The sequence below is a fragment of the Achroia grisella genome, unplaced genomic scaffold, assembly GCF_030625045.1.
Source record: "Achroia grisella isolate CSIRO2021 unplaced genomic scaffold, CSIRO_AGI_Agris_v1 utg780, whole genome shotgun sequence".
NCBI lineage: Eukaryota > Metazoa > Arthropoda > Insecta > Lepidoptera > Pyralidae > Achroia > Achroia grisella.
Window position 1 is genome coordinate 6,289,716 of NW_026713020.1, and position 20,138 is coordinate 6,309,853.

At 33.8% G+C, this 20,138-nt stretch overlaps 1 protein-coding gene across 2 annotated transcripts in view; it reads left to right on the forward strand.

Moving 5' to 3' along the window:
- Positions 1-20,138, forward strand: part of LOC131851120 (serum response factor homolog) — a 315,325-nt gene that overhangs the window by 89,532 nt on the left and 205,655 nt on the right. Inside the window, exon 3 of one of the 2 annotated variants that reach the window (XM_059201553.1) lies at positions 6,823-6,867. The exons of the other annotated variant lie outside the window; for it this stretch is intronic. Within the exon in view, the coding sequence (XP_059057536.1) occupies positions 6,823-6,867 (45 nt within the window). The remainder of the gene's footprint in view (positions 1-6,822; positions 6,868-20,138) is intronic. 2 annotated transcript variants of the gene reach the window in all.

Here is a 20,138-nt window from a genome sequence, read left to right on the forward strand (position 1 = left end):
TAACGTTACGAAGATAAATGCAAATTGCTACTTATTTATATTCTGTTACTCTTTCAGGTTGGTATTGGATGCCGATAAAGTAAAGGTTGGTTCTAGCATGACCGTGTGTTTGTGTTTTATGTGACTTGAAACTAACGTAAGCTATATAATGAGGAATGAGTAAGCAATATGCAATAGACCAATTTTCTTACATTAATTTAGATCGACTATTTGATAGATTCTTTCCTGCCCGTTTGTTTATTAATTACTCAAATTAATACATGCATTTCACCGCATATATGTATTAAAACACGTGGTCGCCGAATGTTCGAATTTCCAGTTTGAACATTGTTAATTTTGGTCTTTGCGTATGTGTGTCAAATAGAAGGTAGATTTTTTTAATACAATGTAATGTTTTTTTATTGATTTAATGTATTTTAATTAAAAAAAATATTAACAAATTGAACTCCTTTTCTATATAAACTAAAAGTGTGCGAATTTCCGTAAAAAGGGGTACAAAGTTTTTATTTCATTTATTGGTAGTGCTACATGAAATTGTTGGATTTCTACCGATGTAGGACCAAAATATGGGCGATAGAATGAGTGAAATCTGTGATGTAAATCAAACAATTGATAGAAAATGGTAAATACTTATAATAAAGATACGTGTACAAACGGTTGTAAGGCAAAAAAGTGACAATAAAAAATATGACAATTCTATAAAGAAAATAAATTAAAAATTGATAGAAAAATTAACATATAAAAATGTGCAAAAAGTTTGCAACAGGTCGGTATACTGATAATGGGTTCTTTTAAACTAATAAGGCGTCACTTGATATCCGTAGTATTGTTCATGTACTTGTATATAGCCGATCTTTACCACTTTCCGTCAGGTGGTGTATCACCTTGTTCCATCCCTGTTACATTTTATTCGTTTGCCTTTTATTTACATAGTATAGAATTAAGTCGCTTTCATTTGTTCGCTTATATCTTTTAAATTACGCAACTATTTTTGTTGCAGTTTCTAGCAATAGATAGAGTGATTCAAGAGGAAGGTTGATATGTATAATACATATGGACCCGTATCGTATTGTTCATGTACTTGTATATATCTTTACCACTTTCCGTCAGTATCACCTTGGTTACATTTTACTATTTACATAGGGTAGTTTATATCTTTTAAATTACGCAACGGAGAAGTGTATAAACAAGAATAAGGTTTTTTTATATAGTATAAACTTTTTTTATATAATATAAAATGAAGTCGCTTTCGTTGTGTGTTCGCTCAGATTTTTTAAACAACGCAACGGTTTTTAGCAATGTATAGAGTGATTCAAGAGGAAGGTTTTCTATGTATAATACATGTAGATCCAAGGGAAGCTTGGTCGGGTAGCTAGTAATAAAAAAAATAATAATAGTAATCTCAGGACAATTCACACAGCACCTTCTAGTCCCAAGTTCAGCTAGCTAAAGCTTGTGTTATGGGTACTAGATAACTGATACAAATAAAGTTTTTTTTTTCGTAAATACATACATAACATACATAGAAAACACCCAGACTGATACAAACAATCTTAATTATGAATACAAATGTTTGTACCGTGCGAGGAATCAAACCCGCGACTATCGGATGTAAGGTGGTGTGCTAAACCGCTAGACCACCAAGGCTAGACTCTATCAGCTAGAGCTAGTATTGTATAAAATAATACTTTTGACAAACAAATTTAATATACACTTGGTTCTGTATTGCATATATTGGGTCGAGTTGACACAATTTCACGGGCGTGTAGATTCGCCCGCGCTCTGCCCACGTGTACCTCATATGTTTCAAATAATACACGTTGTTGGGGGATATAATACAAAAATGAACATATGTTATTCTTACCATCGTCCAACAAGTAAATATCCAAGGGCAGACTAGAACAGAGAGGTTTATTACGTAATGTAATTATGATGTTCAATTATTACATTATTTTTTACTGGCTTCAATAAAAATATAACTTATATAAGATTATTTAAAAGAGCAACACGCAAGTTTCTTGTTCGTTCTTCTTGTGATGAGACAGCTTTCCGAATGAGCGGCAGATTAAAAAAAATGTTATGATTATTCAAAAGTTTATTTGAATAAAGGATTTTCTATTCTATTCTATTTTTATGTGTTATTCCGATGCATCAGTTATATTATTGTAAAGTTTCATCAAAATCCGTTCAGTAGTTTTTGTGTGAAAGAGTAACAAACATACATACTCTTCGCGTTTTTAATGTTATTATATTAAGATGTTATGCGTTCCATATGTATACAAAAAAATGTATTGTGTATATATATTATGTAAATTGTATTTTGCACTAAAGCTTACATAAATAAAATTGAAGCATTTGTTTGTAATTTCAAATTAACAGCTTTTCACTAAAAGTATATACATTACATACATCAAAAAATTAAATGAATTTTTTGTCTGTCTGTTTGTCTCTACTAATCTTTGAAACTCAGTCCGATTTTGACGGGACTTTCACTCGCAGATAGCAATACTAAAGCTATAACGAGTAACTTAGGCTACTTTAATTTAGTAATTTTATTTATTTTTAGTAGTTTATATGTTTGTTTATTAAAATAGAGGCAATCATATCTCCAAAGTTATATGAAGTCATAGCCTAACCTTTTGAATACTCATTTATACATATTTTATACTTACCTAATAACACTATAGATAACTAGATGTTGCCATAATCTTACTGTGTAAATCTAAGTAGAACGCACAACCGAGGGGTGAGTACTGGTCTACTGAGATACAGGCCTCGTGCCTAGTTCAGTTCCCAGGCTCATACAATCACAACACATTGTTTATAAAAATTAATCAATACCTGTACATAATTGTGGCTTGATAAAATTTATTATTACTATTATTATCACTATCGTCTCACTCTCTCAGCTTTATTATTATTATTTAATTCGGGTTTATTACCTATTAATAAAGGCGTATTCACCAACGGTGGCATTTTTTGATGATGATGAAATGATGCACCCACCTATGCTAAAGATATTCAGTGGCGGGGCACCAGTTGATGATAACATGAGCACGAGGTTGACTCAGTTAGCCCATCGTGACAGATTCACCAAGAATTTACAAGATGGTTTCAAGAGAGAATCACGTGGATGTCAACCTGACATGGTACATTGCTAGCAATAAGATCATCAGTCCACATTACTAATCCCCTTAATTAGATTTTTTCTTTTTGAGAGAATAACGTGGATGTCAACCTGACATGGTACGGTTTATGGCGGGGCAATTGGATAATTAAGATGTGCATGAGGTCATTTCTAGCCCATCGTGACAAATTCAATCCAAGAATTTAACACGATGGTTTCCAGGGGGAACCGCGTGGAGGTCAACCTGATATGGTACATTGCTAGTAATGGGTTCATTAGTCCACATTACTAACAATCCCATTTCCCCCCAGGAACGCGGGTTTTTTTTTTTGTGGATGATAATGGAATGGTGCACCCGCCTGCGCTAACGGTTTACGCTGGCGGGGCACCAGTGGAGGATGATAAGATGAGCATGAGGTCAGGTCAGTTAGCCCATCGTGACAAATTCACCAGGAATTTAACACGATGGTTTCCAGGGGGAACCGCGTGGAGGTCGACCTGACATGGTACATTGCTAGCAACGGGGTTATCAATCCACATTACTAACAATCCCCTTCCCCCTCCTCCTTAGTATTATGATCGTGTGAGCGCACCTTTAGCGCCTTTAATTAGGCTAGGACAGTGGAGTTATTCCGAATGCGTGGCTAATGGCGGGCCTAGATCAAGGCTTCACTTGGAGTATGTGGGTCAGCGGTTGGTCGCTCTCACATTACGGGGCATGCGCGGACTGTGAATATAAAAATCGTATACCCATTTTATATTATTACTAGCTTTTGCCCGCGGCTTCGCTCGCGTTAATTTATCTTAGGAGTGGAATTTAAAATCCTATTTTAGGGGACGCCTACATCATAGTAGCTTTATGCATGCAAAGTCTCAGTCCGATCGGTTTAAAATTGACAAAGTTTCGTACAAACTTTCATCCCCTATTTTATGCCTTGGGGGTAGAATTAATCAAAATCCTTTCTTAGCGGATGCCTACGTCATAACATCTACCTGCATGCCAAATTTCAGCCCGATCCGTCCAGAGGTTTCGGCTGTGCTTTGATAGATCACTATGTCAGGCACCTTTGACCCATTTTATATTATTATTTTAACTCTTGTGTTAATAATATAGAATTATAACATAATTGTTGCCGATAATTTGACACATTTCAATAACAAAATAAATGCATGAAAGTCTGAACGCAAGTTTTATCCTAAACAATAATAATAAAAAACCTAACAAAAGCTGTGTAAATAAAACATACAATACTAAATTCAAATTATCTGTATTCGTGTAGGTCTTTTACAGACTATTATGATATGTCCAATCTACCGTCAGTTCGGAATGATTTCGAGACGAGAAGAACGGACAAGAAACTCAGCTCGTATATCGTTTAAAATAAATATTTACAGTAATACAGACTCATCATTCATCTAGTCCCAAGTTAAGCTAGCTAGAGCTTGTGTTATGGATACTAGATAACTGATACTAATACATAGATATATTTTTTTTCGTAAATACGTAATTATACATAGAAAACACCCACACAAATACAAACAATGATACTCATTAATACAAATGTGTGTGCCGTGCGGGGAATCTAATCCGGTTTAATTATATGTACATTTTACCATAGATGCGAAGTAGATTTGCTAAAACTCGACACTATATTTACCAAATTGAAACTTCGTATAAAGTCGTGTTCTAAGGTAACCCTAGTCTTGCTACTTAGGTATGCTCTACTCAAGTTTCTCCTCTGAAATATTTTCTTACATACTTCAGCCTTTATTAGATTTCTTTGGTAGCTGTATTCCGATTTCAAGTATGAGATGAGGCACTAAAATTATGGGTTGCGAGGCCTAGGCCTAGACCCTAAGGCCTTATAGATCTTCCACGTGAGTCACTTTATGCTTTAGACAGTTAATTTGCCTTTCCAGTGACATAAAAAAATGTAGAGTAAATATTAATTAGTAAATAGAGAATAGAAATATTAATTAATAAAATAATTATAATTTTAGAACTTCTGAAATATAATTTCTGTATTTGAGTTTAAGATGTTAGTTAAATTATTTCGGTTTAAATTTATTCATTGTAAAACATAGCTCTATAAAGTACTTCCTTTGCCTCCCTTCGTTGTAGATTATCAGATGAATATTTTTTGGCCAATAAACAGCCGTTATTACACTCTCGTGACTCGGCACAATCGATACACAAGTGACGTTGAGCTTATTAATTTTACGATCGATATTTATTGTTAATCGTTCAGATTAATTAATGGTATCTCCTGAACACGCTTGTAAAGCTTTATTGATTGAAATTTGGCTGTACGTTTTGTTTATGGTGTACGATGTTTTATAATCTGTTGTTCTTTGTTTGAATAATGTTTTGGCGGTAAAATTTTGTTTGTAGTTTGATATAGACTTTTATAAAATTTATTATTCTTTTTATTTCTATTAGATGAGTATTATAAATATAATGTGTAATTACTTTTAATTATTATGTGTTTTGTGCATGTTTAACTATACCTAGTGTTGCCGATACTATACATTTTGTACAGATTTATTACTTTTTATAATTTGACATATTCTAATAACAAAATAAATTCATAAAAGACAACGCAAGTTTTATTTCTAACACCTAGAAAGGCGAAAAATATTTGAATAGTGCTTAAATACAATAGAAACAAAAAAATATGGCTATATGACCTAACTTAGAAATGGAAGAATTGATTTTAATTCAGTTTTTATTTTAATTTATATTACAATTCTAACTCCCTTGTTGATACATTAAAATATATTATTCAAACTAGCTATATGTAGTACATACTAAAAATGCAATTTTTATATATTAGATTGCAAAAAATACTATTTAAATCTTTATAAATGAAATAAATATTGAGTTCTTTGTTTATTGATGTTTTATTTATTTTAAACTTCGCTAATTTATATTTCCGATTAGTCAGTCGGGGAATCCTCTGGTAATGGAAACATCGATATCAAAATAATTAATCAAAAAGAGGGCGCAAATCAATTTGCAATCAAATGTACTTACTTAACGAAATGTGAATAACTCAAGTGGCGTTTATCACCTCGTCTTTCCCAGTACTTTCTTTCCCGTCACATTTTATGTCTCTGATTATCCCATCTGGCATAATTATAAAGGTCCTAGGTTACTAGCTATACCCGCGACTTCGTCTGCGTGGATTAGGAGCCTTCGATCGCATTTTTAATTGTGTAGGCTAATTATTAAACAAATAAAAAAAAATGTTTCATCGTTCTAGCTTAAAAAATTACGAATTTTCATACAAACTTCCATATCCCCTTACAACCCTTCTTTCGCATTAAAAAGTAGTCTGTGTCCTTTCTCAGGATCTAGACTATCTGTGTACCAATTTTCATTTAAATCGGTTCAGTAGTTATGGCGTGAACGCGCGTAAGATAGAGTTCTTTTCGCCTTTTTAATATTAGTAAGGAAGTATGGATGTCTATCTAATATTATATTTTTATTTCTTTTTCTTAACAAAGAGTTAATAAAGCATGTATTTTCTTTAATCTCTGTTAAATGGTATAAATGTTTGATCTTTCCTTCTCTATGCATTCTTTATTCTAACGCGATTTTTTCATATTAATGTTAATTAATAGGTGTATTTTTGACAATTTCTTTGCTTTCCTAACATTGTAACCAATGCATGTTTTTCTCATTTCTCTGGCAGGACTCAGAACGATCTGCTGACGTCAAGCGTGATGGGAAACAAAAGGTATGAAGTTTATATTTGTTTTTAGATAGATAAAAAAAATATTTGCGTTAAAGACACACAAGGCACTGTAATATTAATAATAAAAATAAAAGTAGATACACAATTTCATTGGTCAGCCAACAAAATATAATACAACACAGATTTACAGATAAAATACTATATACAAAGAAAAAAAAACTGTGTGAGTGGTGTGTGTGCATAGCCCATACGCGAAAAGGCATTTTTCTATGAATTCACTCGATTTGGCTATATCCAGTCACAAATTACCGTATTCATAGGCATGATGCCTTAGTAATTTGGAATTTCAATACGTAAAAGTACAGTAAGCGTCAATGGGTTTTTTTTTAAATAAGTACTTATTTTACCACTCATTAGGAATACTAACTCATCATAAGACATTCTATGGTGAGGGTGGACTCACTGACCTCTCTGAGTTGTAGACGTTTTATCTCTATTAATAATTTAAAAATTTAATTTTATTAAAATTTCCTTCCTTCCGATGTTCGCGGGTTTTATTCCTTGCACGCCACAAACATTTGTACTCACGAGTATGATTGTTTGTATTGGTTTGGATGTTTTCCATGTATAATATTATACATAGACATCTCATATTTACGAAAAAAAATGTCTATTTATTGTCTAGTACTCATAACACAAGCTTTAGCTAGCTGATCTTGGGACTAGATGGCTCTGTGTGAATTGTCCTGAGATTATTATTATTAGGATTTATAAAAAAAAAATAGAAGTTGTCTATGAAAATTTATCGATTATCGCGAAACACACTATCGAGGCGGTCGCGTGTGGCGCGATACAGTCGGCGCTCGCGCTGCTTTGATGTCGATAATTGAGAGTTATTGCGGTGCCTACAGTAGCTACATCTCGCGCCTATTTCGCCTACTGACCACTCGTTGGACCAACACATTTACATATTGTTGTCTGACAAAATACTTAGAATATAATAGAAAATCACATTTGAATATTACTGATTATTAGTTTAATGTTCTCTGTACAAAACATATAATAAAATTCTTACTAATAAAAAATATAAATTATAAAGCTGTGTGGCCAGTACGTCAGGAATATGGCGTCTTGTTAATAGATTATTCGAAATTTGAATATTAAAAAAAATAATCTAGTGGCGCGATATAGTAGACGCTCGCGCTGCTTTGATGTCGATAATTGAGAGTTATTGCGGTGCGCATAGTAGCTACATCTCGCGCCTATTTCTCCTTCTGACGACTACTTGGGAAAATCCATTTACATATTGTTATCTGAAAAAATTCTCAGAATAGAATAGAAAATCACATTTGAATATCACTACATTGATTATTAGATTAATGTTCTGTGTACATAACATATAATAAAATTCTTAATAATAAAAAATATAAATTATAAAGCTGTGTGGCCAGTATATCAGCAACATGGCGTCTTGTTAATCGATTATTCGAAATATTAATTTAAAAAAATTGTTTAGCGTCGGGATACAGTCGCCGCACTTGCTGCTTTGATGTCGATAATTGAGAGTTATTGCAGTGCGCACAGCACACACTTCGCGCCTATTTCTCCTAGTGACAACTAGTTGGGCCAACACATTTCCATGTTGTTATATGTGAAAATCTTAGGTTGATGTTCTGTATATATAAAATATCATAAAATTGTTAATAATAAAATGTGTAGATGGCACTCCAAACCCGCGGAAGGTCTTATGAAGCGGCTGAAGGCCAACTCCCGCCTGAAAAATATAAATGCTTCACCGCTTTCTAAAATTCTTTCAATCTTTAAAAGTAATGTACTTTTTAAAGAATGAAAAAAATAAGTTAACTATTTTTTTAGTAACATATTCGAAATATAATATTTCCATGTTATCGTTCATTTAATAGCCAAACACTGATTTCTACATCCCGCTCACCCCGCGGAAAGATTGCGGTGTACTGTTACGTCATGTGAACAATTTACGGCGACGCTAATGTTGTTTGTTGATACTAGGGATGTGACAATCTGCATAAAATTAGACTATAAACTAATCGATTGTGTTTTGATTAAAAATAACCGATTTTACTTACAATTATTAATTTTTTGGTATCTTGGCCTTTGATTGTGTGCCTTAAGTGTGGTAACTTAAAAAAACAATCAATGGGCAAGGGTTCCAAAAAATCGATAATTGTAAGAAAGATCGATTATTTCGTGTACTTTTTTTTTTCAGTTTGTATGCGTATTTTTTAACCAGAAACATTTGGTATTAACCCATTTGTTCAGATGAAAAAGAAATTGATTCGAAAAATCACTCCCTAGTGATTTTTCGAATCGAATGTGAAAACATAATTGATACTGGTCAAATAATCGATTTTACTATAATCGATTATGATTTCACATCCCTAGTGAACGTAGAGCGAACCAAAGATCTGAGATTGTAGTGTAGGCCGCGCGATGTAGGTGAGATCTCCACTAAATATGCATAATTCGTGATGTTTAGGAATGCTGTAACGATAATTGATAATTTTATATGCCCTCTGGCCATGAGTTAAGCACACGAATTAATAGTTTCAAATTTTGGGACGGAAAAAATATTGGACATAAGGCCAGTTGAGGCGAACAGCATTAGAGTAGTCCGAAAAAAGTTGGCCTTCAGCCGCTTCATAAGCTCTTCCGCGGATTTGGAGTGTCATCTGCACTCGCCCCCTATCGTCCGGTGAAGCTGAAAAGGCCAGCTGAGGCGAACAGCATTAGAGTAGTCCGAAAAAAGTTGTCTTCAACCGGTCCATAAGTCCTTTCTTTGGTTTGGAGTGTCATCTCACTCGCCTTTATCGTCTGGTGAAGCTGTTAAGGCCAGCTGAGGCGAACAGCATTAGAGTAGTCCGAAAAAAGTTGGCCTTCAGCCGCTCCATAAGTCCTTCCGCGAGTTGGGAGTGCCTTGCCTTGCACTCGTCCCCTATCGTCCGGTGAAGCTATAAATGCCAGCTGCGGCCAACAACATTAGAGTGTAAAAAAAAAACTATGTTCGAAATGACATTTTCTGCCGCTTCATAAGTCTTTTCTTTGGTTTGGAGTGTCATCTGCACTCACCTCCCATTATCTATGAAACTTTAAAGGCCAGCTGAGGCGAAAAGCATTAGAGTAGTCCGAAAAAAGTATAAGTTCTTCCGCGGGTTTGGAGTGCCATCTGCACTCGCGCCCTATCGTCCGGTGAAGCTGTAAAGGTCAGTTACGGCGAAGCATTAGAGTAGTCCGATAAACTATGTTACGACATGCGACATCTCTCTCGCTCGTCCGTGTTTTATGATACCAGTGATATGCTTCATATGATACGCAATTATAATTTCTCACACCGCTAATTTCTTGGAATGACGCGTTTTATAATTTACCGTAAGAATTTAAATTGTAAAATGTTGGAAATACCACTAGTGTTGTTGATTACTAATTGCGTAGTAAACATATAGTAGTGATGAATATGTTTTATATGTAGTTTACATATAACTTGACGGTCTCAGTGGTCGGCGGTTTAGCACACCGCTTTGCTTTCGATGGTCGCGGGTTCAATTCCTTATATGACACAAACTTTGGAATGAGTGTATTTGTTTGTATAATTAGTTTATTTGGAAAGCATACGTAATATATATAGAAAACACTTAGATCGCTAGGTGTTTGGACTTTTAATAGAGTTGTGAATATTGTAGCCGTCTAGCCTTATCCTACATGGTGTGGATGTCGACAATATATAAATGCTTGTCAGCTAAGAGATGTATTTAAATTTACCGTGCGGGTGTCCATTGTTTCATGTTGTACGCTTTATTTCTAAACTAGCTACTCACCCCGGGTGTACACGTATACATATAAACCATCCCCTTCAATCACTTTATCTATTTCAAAAACGTTTAAGAATACACAGGGACAGACAGCGACAGCGACTTTGTTTTATACTATTAATAGCTAAATGGGTTTTTTCTAGCTATTACCAGAAATGAAAACGTATTTTATATTCTAATACTTTATTTGTACGTCTTAACACAACTGTGGCCAAGACAAGAATGAATAATTATCTCTAAATATCGTTTACAGATCAGTTTTGTACCCTCACTATTTTTATAAAAATTATGAAACTAACTCGGTCGATATCAATAACATTACTTCTATTTATAATTAAACAATTCATTATTAATCGGCATATAAGATCATGTCAACATTCAATTATTATAAATATATCTGCTATACAGCTCTGTATATTTATTATCGTAACTATTATAATCTAACATTCGGCCATTCTGATAAAAAGAGTTTGTCCTCAAACTTATTTGTATTTATATAAATCAATAATCATATAAGTATAATGTAAACAAAAACATTGATTAGTAATAACTACCCAAACAACTGAAGACACTCAAAGTCTAGTTATTTTCGCACATCATTCATCATATCACACATAGCTACTTCAGTCTGCAGCGGACCCCTCATCGCGGAGTCAAGAGTTAAGTTCACTACAGGACTCCGCAACCGTGTCACGCCTTCCAGATTTCAGTATCAACACATATGATCATCTGCAGCGGGCCCCTCATCGTAGAGTCAAGAGTTAACTACAGTCAGTAACTATAGTTCGCTACAGGACTCCACGACCGTGCTTCGCATTCCAGATTCACAGAACATACAACCTGCAGTGGATCCCTCATCGAGAGTCAAGAGTATTTCTTTACTGCAGGACTCAGCGATCGTATCTCACATTCCAGATTCCAGTATGTACCACACAAATATCAAAATCTGTAGCGGACCCCTCATCACAAAGTCAAGAGTTTCTTTTCACTACAAGACTTCATGACCGTGACACGCATTCCAGATTATCAACAAATTACTTTCCATAAATTATTTATTCTCCATCAATATTACATTTATTCATAATAATGTTAAATCTTTACTAAACTATAACATACAATGTATCACTTCAATTATTCATTTGTTATAAATCAAGTACCAAGTTTATCTTCATCACAAGTTTAAGACATCTATAAATTCACAAATCTTAATCTATACAATCAATAAATTCTACAGTGCTTATACATATATATCTTATACTATATCAACCTATATAATTCTAATAAATGATTCACTTTCAATATCTATTAATTTGTTATCGTAAATCACATGGTACAATTAACTTTAAACAAATGTAAAACCAAATACATAGTAATTATCATCTTACGCTAAGCCCTCTCCACCATCTGAGGAATTGCTATCACTATTTGCCGCGACAGTAATCCAAGGTTGTATACGGTCTACTGACCAGACATTAGTATATTTACCTCGAGAGACATGAGAACCCGGAATACTAGATATTTCGTAACGATCATTTCCTAAAACTTTACTAACTCTAAATGGACCAGTGTATTTAGGCAAAAGTTTACGACTTTTGCCATTATTAGAAGGAGTAGTTTTTAATATTTTAACTAGATCTCCCACTGAGTATATTTTGGCTGTTTTTCTACTCTTATCAAATCTAGACCGTTGTTTAGCTTGATTATTTTCAATGTGTTCACTAATTTCCGTTCTTATTATGTCAGTTTGTTTGTCATTCTGTCTAGTTTCTATAATAGTCTCACCTAACAGTCCTTCGCCACGATTGAGAGGACGTTTACAAAATAATGATTCAGCGGGGGTTTTTCCCGTTCCTTTATTGAGCGTATTATTGAGACCCCACTGAATTTTCCCAAGATCTTGGTCCCATTTATTTTCGCCTTCCTTATCAGAGTAAACCCTAAGTCCATCTAATATTGTGCGATTATAGCGCTCAACCTGTCCGTTGGCTCTAGGGGCTGATACTGCATTTAAAATATGTCGAACTTCAAATTCATTACAGAATTTTTTAAATTCACTAGATGTAAAACATGATCCACGGTCTGTAATTATGCGTGATGGGTGTCCAAAAATGTAAAATATTTCTTTCAGAACTTTAATCGTGGGTTTTGTTTTAGTATTGCGCAATGGTTTAACGACACAAAACTTTGTAAATCCATCTACTACTACTAACAAATACTGATTCCCTTGCGTGCTTTTTACAAAAGGACCTAGGTGATCCGCATGGAGAGTGTGAAACGGAATATCAGTTTTAGGAATACTATGGAGAAAACCTTCTTTAGATCCAGCTGGCTCCTTACCGAATGCACAATGTAAACAGGACTTTACGTACTTACTGACAAACTTATTCATTTTTGGAAACCAAAAATCTCTTTTAATCTTTTCTAGTGTCTTTTCTACCGAAAAATGTCCGATATCGTCGTGATTTCGTTGACATATCTGCCATCTTGCACCTTTCGGTACAACCCACTTTAAGTTTTCCCCAACTTTCCTGTACAGTCGATTATTTTTTACAATAAAATTCTCTTTTATATCTGCTATCTCATTGTATTTGGGGTCCTCTAAAGCATCTTTAATATACTGAATTTTTTCATCTGTCAACTGTAAACTAAGAAGCCAGTCATCCTGTGTAATGTGCATTACTCGAGAAAAGTGTGCTAATTTGTCACTATCGTCATTACAGGAAATGGGATTTCTACTGAGGGCATCTACATGCTGCATAGAATTACCAGGTCTATATTCAATTGAGCAATCATACTCTTGTAATGCTATCCACCACCGTGCTACCCTGGGTATCAAATCTCTTTTTGTAAAAGTTGATCGCAATGCACTACAATCAGTTGCAATTGTAAAATGTTTTCCTAACAGGTAAACTCTAAATCGGTTTAAAGATGAAACGACTGCTAGTGTTTCTAACTCATACGCATGTAATTTCTCTTCATCTATTGTTGTTTTACGACTAAAGAATGCTACTGGTTGTAATTTAGAAGAAATAAATTCTTTTTGTAATAAAATACCACCCAAACCAATTTTTGATGCATCGCAATGCAACTCCGTTATGTAATTAGGGTTATATAAAGCTAATATTGGACGTTGTACTAATTTATCTTTCAAATTTGTAAATGCGTCTTTCTGATGATTTCCCCACACCCATGGAATATTTTGACGAGTGAGATCAGTTAACGGTCGTGCTATAACCGCAAAATCCTGAATAAACTTTCTAAAATAACTGGCGAGACCAATAAATTGTCGAACCTCGTGAACATTTTTGGGTTCAGGAAATGATTTCACGGCCTCAATTTTTCCATTACCAGGTTTCACTCCCTCAGCCGATATTTCAAACCCTAAATAATTTATTGTGGTGTCAAAAAAACGACATTTGTTTAAGTTTAAGGTCAATCCTGCATCTTAAAAGTAAAAAGGTCTGTTCTAATTTTTCTACACAGTCATCAAAACTAGTTCCCGCAATTAATAAGTCATCCATGTAAGCTATTGCGCACTTTTTATTACCTTTATTTAGCATTTTATTGACGGTACGTTGAAAAACTGCTGGACAATTAGCTAACCCGAATGGAGCTCGTTTAAATTGGTATAACCCATCAGGAGTAATAAAGGCTGTTAAGTGTTTACAGCTATCTTTAACAGGAATTTGATAGTATCCACTAGACATATCCAGTGAAATGAAATAAACGTTTCCACTGAGAAGGTCAAGCTGGTCATCAATACGGGGTAATGGATAAAGGTCTTTAATTGTTTTTCTATTCAACGCCCTATAATCAATACAGAGTCTATAGCCTCCTGTTTTCTTTGAAACTAAAAGTACAGGGCTCGCGTATGCCGAATCTGATTCCTCTATTATGTCATTATCTTGTAGTTCCTTAACCATATCTCGCACGATATTTTTTTCAGTATGACTTAAACGATAAGGACGGTAAACTACTGGTGTGTCATCTGACAATTTTATGTCTAACTCGGAAATACTTGTACAACCTATTTCAGATAAATTAAGCGCGAAACAATCTCTATATTTATCAATTAAATCAAATACTTTAGTTTTTTGTTGTTCATTAAGGCCGTGGTTAATGTTTACTTCACTTCTATTAATAGGTTCTAATAAATGGGTCTTTAAACAAGTAAGTGACTTCTGGGACGTTGTATCTAAGAGAGCATCATCTAAACGGATGAGTTGTGCGCGCACAATCAAATAGTCTTTTACAAAATAAAGGGGTTTATCGAGGTCATTAACTTTTATAAGTAAAATTTTACACTCTCCTTTTATTATTTTATATATGCCTTCCTGTATACAGTATTCTTTACCTTCAATATTACGATAACTTCCTTTTATATAAATATCGGCATTTTTGTAATCGTGACAGTAACATTTTAATAAGTCTATATTTTGAATTTCAGAGTCAGATTGGACATACAACTTGCATTTATTATTTGTATCATTGTTCAATTTGATGTTAAGTAATTCCGAATCAATCGTACGAGACACGATGCTTAGGTAATTTTTGGTTTTAGTGATTACTATTTCTGGCAATTCCGTAAAATTCTGACCCACTAATAAGGGTATGTGAAGGTGGTTATCACCAATAACATATGCAACAACCTCAGCTTCTACAGAATCGATACGTAACTGGAAGGATGTTTTTCCTAACAAGGGTATGTTAACATTAGCGACACCGCGTATCGAGGGTAGATTATCTTTAAAAATGTGCAACCCTAACTCGATAACTGTTCCATGTGTAATAAGCGTGCAGTCACTCCCCAAATCAACAAAACATTCAATTTCTCGGTGTTTATTAATGAAAGCTTGTTTATGATACTTTAAATTATGACTAGTTGCGCCATTAACAAATAATACCCGTTTCTCATTGTTTTTAGATTCATTTTTTTGAAAACAGTTATTGCTAAGGTGACCAAATCGTCTACACAAGTCACATTTTATTAATGGTTTAGGGCATTGATGTACCCTGTGGCCTTTATCTTTACAATTAAAACAAACCGCTGGTGGATTAAATTTCAGACTGCTTTGGGGGTTGACTATGCGACACTGAGCAGCCTTGTGTCCGATTTCGTCACATTTATTGCATACTATATTGTTAATAACCCTATTTTTATTCAATTGTGCGGTACGAGATATATCCTTCTGCTCTTTACATACATCCTTCAAGTATTTAAAAAGATCCTCAGTAGTGGTAAAACGGGCAGAAGACGCGCCTGCCCGTATGGTTCTATCATTAATTCCATGAATAACGCAATCTACAGCCTGCCTACCAGAGATGTTACATGCATTCAATAACATAATTTTATCATAATAATATTCATCTAAATTTTCTCCAAATTGAAGTCTCCGTTCTAACATTTCCATTAAAAGAACCCCATAATTCGTTTCTGTAGGAAAAGCCTTACGTAGGAGGACCTGCCATTGTTCCCAAGTATGCAAAATAGTTGTCTGTCCTTGATACCATTTTTTCGCATTACCCGTAAGTTTGGGTAAAGAGTAATGCATAATTTGCATATTGTCCCATCCATATATTTGAGCACATTCGTTAACCTTAGCTATCCACTGATCAATACGGTGATTTTTTATCGACGGGTCAAATTCGGGTATCATATTAGCATTATAATTAATTGATGATGGTGGATTAGGCCGAACAAAAGACTGTAGTAATCTAGAAAATTCATTAATATTTACCAAAACATTAGGAGTAATATTAGAACTGTATCACAAGACGTTCCTGCTTCTGGTGTATTACCGAGGAGGCTGCTACATTCATAGGTTCGGAATGACCAGCAGGCTCCACTGGATACTGACTCGCCGGCTGCTCCTCTGGAACCCTTCGCGCTTCCGATGTTGACAGAGGCGGCTCCCTCTCACGTCCAGTCGCAGTAATACTTGAGCGTGTGGACCGTCCACGGCTTTTTGTATGTCTTTCTTCATTTCTTGAACGATTTCCTACTACCTCCGGCGTGTATGATCGTGTTCTTTTCTTACTGTTCCTCGAAGATTTATCTCTGGATACTTTTCGTCGATGTGTAGAACTATTAGACGATCCGTCAGATGAATAATCTTTACGTCGTCGACTTCGTTTCTTTGCACTATGGGCGTGTGTATTTGTTGATCGCTTTCTACCCATGTTTTTTAGTGAAATATGTGCGGTGATCCCACTTCTGATAATAGCTAAATGGGTTTTTTCTAGCTATTACCAGAAATGAAAACGTATTTTATATTCTAATACTTTATTTGTACGTCTTAACACAATAAGACAAGAATGAATAATTATCTCTAAATATCGTTTACAGATCAGTTTTGTACCCTCACTATTTTTATAAAAATTATGAAACTAACTCGGTCGATATCAATAACATTACTTCTATTTATAATTAAACAATTCATTATTAATGCATATAAGATCATGTCAACATTCAATTATTATAAATATATCTGCTATACAGCTCTGTATATTTATTATCGTAACTATTATAATCTAACACTATGTAAAGAAGTGTTACAAAAAAATATTTATTTAAAAAATTTTACAATATTATATTACATTATGCATGTATATTTTAATAACATATTAATACATATAATATATTAATAAAATATTGTAGGGACTAGTCTGCTTTAATCACTACGACTGATTAACTTACTCCACCAGTTAGTTGTGTATTTAATATTTTGACTACAATAAATTAGTGCTAGTTGGTAGTTTGTATTCAACATAAAAATGTAAAGATGAAGAATGAGCGGTAGATTAAAAAAAAATAATGACTATTACTATTCAAAAGTGCTTCAATGTAAGTTTATGTGAATAAATTACTTCGTATTCTATTCTATTAGAAATGCTTATTTTGATATATCATAAATAAATAGAGTAAAAAGTATTACTGCAGGTAAAAAAAATTGTTGATCTGTTAACGATTGATTTCTGTGGTGTTAGAATAAAATAAAGTCTATAAAAATAAAACAGGTAGGTATATTTAGGGAAATTGTTAAAAAAACGCAAAGAAATTATCATTATATCAATTATTATTAAATCAAAAATATTTAAATTTTAAGTATTTTTCAATAAATAAATTTAAAAAAATTGCCAATGGAATAACTGTCGCAAATCGAGAAGTCGCTTTAAACTTCAAAATACCTATGGAACACTATCACATATCCTAGGCCGAGTATTTTTATAGTGCCGTTACTGGTTGACTATTTGTATTCCTGAGCTACAAAGTAATCAAACTTATGAAAAAAAAACATTAAAAAAATCAATCGATCGGGTATTTTCGTTTCCAATCGGCAGTTTAGCAACAATGTATTATCGCTCTCGAGCGAGAAGTGGGTACGTGCATTTAACCCACCTGTGTTAATAAATTTTAAATTACTGAAGTCTGCGTGTCAGTCTGTGCGGTTGTTGTTTATTCGCACATCTGCGTACAACACTATCCGGTAACAATTATATACAGCTGTAATTTTGCGTCTTAGAGTTGATGTTTTTTTATAAGGGCACACAATACAGTAATTATCTGCTCATCAGACAGACAGTCTATTTGTGTTGCATTTTTATTAGATATCAATTGTTTTTGCCTACTACATGACTGTAAAACAATATCATTATATAGTTCGTGGATTGCGTTAAGGTTTTATTATTATTATTCAGAAACGGAGAATCGTTATAAATATTTTTTTTGCTTGTAAACTGATTGTAACCAAACAAACACTAAGTTTTAAGGGAAGCCCCCAAAATACGGTAGTGAATACTGCATCTAAATCGATTAAGTCGTTTCTGAGATTACCACACAGAAATACGGATACATAGTAAATAATTCTAACAAATATTCTATTGTGATCTATTACGTTGATAGTCCCTAATAGTTTCTTTTCATATATACATATTTCATTTATATATAGATTTTCCACTTTTAGTGTGGAAAAGATTTTCAATGTCATGAACACTATCACTTATCACCTTTATGACTAACTTTGTACCTAAGAATGAATTCCCTACCTTTGATTTCATATGGGCTGACTCAACTTCGTCTACCTCTCGTTTACCATTTTTGCAACATTTTTCAGTGCTGTTCCGCTCTCAGTGGTCGTAGCGTAATATTAAATAGTAAATAATATAAATATATTAATTAACAATAAAGGAATTTTCCAAATTGTGCATGTACTGAGATGATCGCGTTCAATGAAACAAACAGTTAAACAACTTGACTTTTCAGCTTACATCTTATATATAAAATTCTAGTGTCACAGTTTTCGTTCCCATACTCCTCCGAAACGGCTTGACCGATTCTTATGAAATTTTGTGAGCGTATTGAGTAGGTCTGAGAATCGGCCAACATCTAATTTTCATCCCCCTAAATGTTAGGGGTAGTCCACCCCTAAATTTTTATTTTTTATTTTAAGGCAAAACAACGTTTGCCGGGACAGCTAGTGTATATATATTATCGTAGTATAGATTGCGTATCGCAGCACATCTGTCGCACATCTTATTATCCATATATGCTAACCCGTTACCAATACTCCATCTGATTAATTATCACGTTTATAAATATATTTATTCGAACAGTACAGGCCGCTTGAAACAAAAAGGTGTATGTTTGTATTTAATTTATGACCAACTTGCATACTTACTGTATTTATAACCTGTAATACCAATAAACTATGAACAAACGCATTTCTTTACACGCATCACTTAGAAAATGTTGTTTTATTAGGCGAAACGTATATTTATTTCTTGTAATTTTGTGCTGATATATTAAAATTATTACGTAGCTTTTATCAGCGCTTTGTATTTCATACAAAAGATAGCCTGTGTCGATATCTGTGATACAATCTTACTTCATACCAATTTTTATTAAGCTCCGTTTAGTCGTAAAAGACTCATAAACACTCAGCCAGCTACATTTTTGAATTTATAATATTAGTGGGGGTTAGTAACTCACCCCAGTATCGTCTCAGAATGTATACTACTCAGAACTATATATATCTTACTAATATTATAAACACGGAAATTTCTGAATATAGATGGATATTTGTTACTATTTCACGCAAAAAGTACTGAAAGGATTTTAATTATATTATATAATATAGTTTATACATTAGACTAACAGATAGGTTATCATGGGGGTAAAACCGCGGGCACAGCTAGTATTAGCATAATATGTAGCTTATATCACACTGGAATAATGTACTTTTCAAATATTGGGAAGAGGACCATTCCTCTTACTGCCATCAGTAATAGGGATTAGTAATCAGTAACCCCATACTAGCATTGTACCATTGTAGTTCGTCCTCCACAGCTTCTCCTGGATACCACCATGTTTAATTCCTAGTAATTTAATCACAATGGGCAAATCTAACCTCATTCTCATATTGTATCTTACACTGGTGCTAGAGAGTGCACCGTTCATTATCATACATA